This window comes from Primulina eburnea, chromosome 11 (genome assembly GCF_022965805.1).
Source record: "Primulina eburnea isolate SZY01 chromosome 11, ASM2296580v1, whole genome shotgun sequence".
Classification (NCBI taxonomy): Eukaryota; Viridiplantae; Streptophyta; class Magnoliopsida; order Lamiales; family Gesneriaceae; genus Primulina; species Primulina eburnea.
In genome coordinates this window covers 34081327-34086573 of record NC_133111.1, presented here as the reverse complement: position 1 = coordinate 34086573, position 5247 = coordinate 34081327, and the positions used below count along the sequence as shown (strand labels likewise).

The window sequence follows — 5247 nt, the reverse complement described above, 5'->3', positions numbered from 1 at the left end:
TCTTATTTAGTTTAAGAATCCGATACTTTCCTTCTGAGGTCTGGACAGATAAACCATTCAAGTTAAGCCCAAGGCCCAAACACTAGTAATTCTCTAAACCCAAGATATGATGAGCATTTATTGTAAGTATCTATTTGAGCATCGGTTGATATGATATTCGTTTATTGATTTTACATGACTTCATCTCAACAGTGCTCATATAAATGCTCATTATGAGTGTTAACTATATCAAAACTATGTATAAAATTTGATATGTTATCCATTAAGCGTGTCCACCGTTGAAGTGATATTAACCTAGTAGATATATAATTTTGATATGATTTATCGTGTCTAATAATTGATCAGTGTCACATCAAAGATGAATACAGAATTGTACATAATTAGTAAACAACATATCAAAATTATATACATATAATTTCTTACATGACTCTTTCTGGTAGTAGACACTTCTTTATGGCATACACGGGTACATAATACAAGACCAATAAATTGGCGCATGACTTATTTTATTTAGTGATCCGTAATATAGATACATATAATTTATAGTTAGACCATGGTATTCAAAGTAAAAGATACCCCGTCCTATCATTCCTTATTCAGCCATCAGCCACCGTTGGGAAGCGATGTTGAATGGTGATCACGGTCATCAGAGCCACTACTTCCACCGCCAGCACCGCCCTCATTTCCACCGGAACCTCCACCACTCCTGTGACCACCCCCACGAGCTCCACCTCTTCCATAGCCATACCCAAACCCCGTCCCAGTCCCATAACCAAACCCAGAACCCGAACCCTTCCCAAATCCATTAGGCGACTTTCCCGAACCCGACCCGTAACCCCATCCAGATGTTGGGCTCGAGCCCCACCCCCAACTATAGTCCCAATTCGGACCATGGGCTGACCCGCTACCGCCGGCAGGCTTATCTATCATGGCGCTAGGCATCGTGGGCTCCTTTGAAGCACCCATCCTCCATGCACCACCACCTCCGCCATGGATCTTAAGCGCCGCCGAACTGATGGCAATCAAGAAAACAAGAACAAGAGTGCACTTCATAGCCAAAGACCTCATTTTTTCAAGTATGTATACCACAAAGAGTTGATAGTTCACATAGCAAGAGGTGGCTATCTAGACTTTTGGTGTACTCCATATATATAGTGGTGGGAAGTTATCCCTCGTTTCTTATAGTTAATATTTATTCAATGTTCCTTGTGGTAATATTTAAGAATATAAGTTAATTGAGTAGTAAGGAGTTGGATGTTGACACTAAAGACCTTAGGGTGCACTTGTCGGGAATTGGGTGATTTTCCCCACAATGCGCATCTCCACCACCACCTTACCCAAAATCTACTTCACAAACTATGATTCGGTTTAAAATTAATGTCAACTTTAATCGTGAAAAAACTTATATGAGACGTTCTCACGGATCGTATTTTGTGAGACGGATCTCTTATTAGGGTCATCCACGAAAAAGTATTACTTTTATGCTAAGAATATTACTTCTTATTATGAATATCAGTAGAGTCAACCCGTTTCACAGATAAAGATTTGTGAGACCGTCTCACAAGAGACCTACTATTTGGCATTTGCACAATTATATGATATATATATGTTCTATAAATATCATCTTTGTTAATGGAACGCTACCATATTAGCTCCTACATGGTCATTGTTTTCATTATTTAATTTCACTCAACACAATTAAAATTAGACGAATAAACTATGGCAAATCGCATCAGTAATCGTGTAATTCAAAAGGCGAAAAAACTATGTTTAAAATTAATCGATATCAACATATTACTATAAACACAAATAAATTATTAATATCAGCATCAATTAATCTAATAATACAACAATAAATAAACACAACTCACACTTGGTGGGACTAGAGCCCAAGACCATGTGGTTTTGTGGTAGGGTTTTTGTGAGACGATCTGACAAATTTTTATTCGTGAGACGAGTCAATTACGTTCATATTTATAATTTTAAGTAATATTTTTGATATAAAAAGTAATAATTTTTCATTAGTGACTCAAATAAGAAATTTGTGTCATAAAATTGATTCGTGAGACCATCTCACACAAATTTGTAGTGATTTTGGAAATTTCACCTTTGGTTACTGCAAGGCCAATGGATCCTTGACCCAAAATTATTGATACTGAGACGAGAGTGAGGGGAGATATGTGGTACAAGTCCATTATTCCATACATTTTGGGGGTGGCTGTGAACTTTCCATTTCCGTCTGATATTTTCCTTAGACCCACGTCTGCCTTAAAATTAATTATTTGGAAAAAAAAAATCATTGTAGCTACATTATATATATTTGTTATTTGTGGTATTCAAATATGAGAGGATAAGCAAGAAGAAATCAAAGGAATGACTTTGTAGAGGCACGGGTGCCGAGCGCCTGTCGAGAGCGCTCGGCAGGCGCGCACACCCGCGCGCACAGACGCGTCCCTTCGAGTTTTTCTGCGTTTTTCTAACATTTTTTCATTCTTTTGGTATTGTTTGATGCTTGTGATCATTTACCATGGCCAAGGGACATCCCTATGAATGAAGAATCATGTCTTTTCACATTAAAATCATTATATGTTTGATATTTTGAAAATCAAACATAACATACACAACATATCATCTTTTTGCATCTACTTCTTCTTCTTTCTTCAACAAGAGAGAGTTTCTTCATTTCCTTGTTATAGAACTTGAATATTTGAGTGTTCATTATTCAAGAGTTGTAGTTGTATCTTGGCAGAAGATTGCCACAAACCTCTAGCACATTGTGAGGGTCAAATTCTTCTTAAGGAGAAACTGTTCAAAATTTGCCTCTACAAAGTCATTCCTTCGATTTCTTCTTGCTTATCCTCTCATATTTGAATACCACAAATAACAATCTTAAGAAGAATTTTTTCAATCAAACACATTGATTTATTTGCTTAACTTTCATTTATTAAGCATCAAAATTCCAACAATATTCATTTATGGAAATTACATTTACACAAGACCTGTTTATATCGAGTAAAGAAAGTACAAAAAAACAAATAAATATAGCTAAATAAATTAAAGAAAACTACTCGCAATCAGTGGTTGATCTTGGGACCTCAACATTAACCATTGATTCAAGATCTCATCGTCAAAATAACTTAATTCTTGTAAAGTGTGAAATATGAATTCATTACTACTAATATTCAACTAAAACGAACTTCGAACCAAGTTCGATCAAGCCGAGCCGCTCGACTGGGTTGCGCCCGTTGCCACCCAAATTTGTCGTATACTTCTCCCAAAAAAGGGGGGAAAACATTTGTTCCTATTTTTTCAATGGCTACATTATTAATTTCATACTTTTTAAAGAACGAAATGCAAAAATAAAATACGCGTTGGGAACACTAGCGACTTAGTGTTACAAGCCAGCGGATAGTGGGCCCAAGAAACAATGGTTAAAGCGGACATCTTACATGTAAATGGGCCTTGGTTGAGTAGGATCCAACCATTATGGGCCCATTAACCCAATTATCCAAAATAAATTCTTACGTAATCGAAGATATTAGCAAGATTTTCTAATTTTTTTTAAAAAAAAGCAATAGAAACGATTGAAGGTAATTCTAATTAGTTCGTCTATGTTTTTTTTTTTTTGAAGGTTTTTATAATCAATTTTTTGTTTGGATTATTTTAGATAAAGATTTAAAATCTTTAAAAAATTAAAATATATTTTAATCAAGAGAATATATTCAAAAGCTCCATGTTTGAGTATTTTTAAATCTATTCTTTTAAAGTCACGGAATTACTCAATCAAAATGCAATCTCAAGGTTCATTTTTCCATTACAAGAGGGACAATCAAATCCATTGCATTTATTTGTTGAAAATTAAGGTGTGAAATTTGAAACACAAATATCTTTTGATCCATGTATTTGAGGTGCGTTTAAAAATTAATAGAAATCAACTCTCAGATAGTCGGCCCTTGTCATTTCAATTATCTTGTTATTTTAAACACTTTGATTTCAATGATTACACTAGAAGAAAAACACTTTATCCGTTGTCTTTTAGGCTGAACAACTTATGCTATCGTCACTGTTGTTAAAAACCCATCCAACTATAACGGATAAAAACAGTTGTCTTAGGTGACAAAGGCAACGGTTTTGTAACATTTAAAAAAAAATTGTGTTATGAGCTAAGAAAACAATTTTACAACGCTTAAAAAACGTTGTGTTATTTGAGCTATTACAACGATTTCGCAAAAAATTAAAAATGTTTTTTTTTTTTCAAGTTACAACAACATTTTAACAACAGATAAAAACGTTATTTGTAGTTTACAACCACCTTTAAGCGACGAATAAAAACCGTTGTTGTAAGTAGAAGACAATTTTAAGAACATATAAAAACCGATGTCTTTGACCCTGATTACAAATCAATTTTGCATCATTTTATAACCGAAAATTGAATATATACACTCACACACACAATGAACTATTTAATTAATAATTTTATAAAAACACCAATTAAAAATTCCTGAAATTGACAACTAATAAAAACTAAAAGACATACAATCATTCTCAAACAATTAAACTCAAAAATAAAAATAAAATGATGCCCATATAAAAGTGCCATAATCCAGAATACAACACCAAAAACTCAAGTTATAACTAGACGTGCATATTTTTTCTAAGCTTTCTTTCTTCGTCGATCGAATCTGCCAAGTTTATCATTTCTAACATATCCAGCTTTGTAAAACAAAAACCATTGTTATATTTTTTTCGAATATTTAGCTGAGCTCAAAAAAAAAAAAAAAATGACCATGCATCAAAGCTACAATGGAGAGAGAACTGAAAATAACTTGAAAAAAATCAAGAAGTATCAGTAAAACCAGCTCCAAAATCTTACCACTGTTAAAATCAATTTAACTGTGAGGGCATCTGATTACCATGTAATGACCAAATAAACACGATTTAGCGTCAACAGCGAAAACGAATTAAAATTTCTATTTGGGGCTCCAGAAATTTCGACATTACCTCTCCATAAATAAAACATCCCAAAAGAATTGAAACATAACAACTGTATACTCGAAAATAAAGTCCATCGATTCAAACAGAAAAAATCGCATGCAAAGCCGGCCAAGCTCGATCCCTCCAAATAAAATCTATCAATCAAGTGTAACACAATAGAAATACACGGGGTATCTCCTCAGAAAATGACTCGAGATGTAGTTATTTAGTACTTACCAACAAAAATATCTGAAATGTCTCAACAACGTAACA

The 5247-nt window shown here is 34.0% G+C and overlaps 1 protein-coding gene across 1 annotated transcript; it reads right to left on the bottom strand.

The window, feature by feature from the left end:
- Window positions 1-386: 386 nt before the first annotated feature.
- Window positions 387-1164, bottom strand: LOC140804752 (uncharacterized). Its single transcript, XM_073160865.1, has one exon. The coding sequence runs from the start codon at window positions 1066-1068 to the stop codon at window positions 604-606; it is 465 nt and encodes a 154-aa protein (XP_073016966.1). The 5' UTR covers window positions 1069-1164; the 3' UTR covers window positions 387-603.
- Window positions 1165-5247: the final 4083 nt, after the last annotated feature.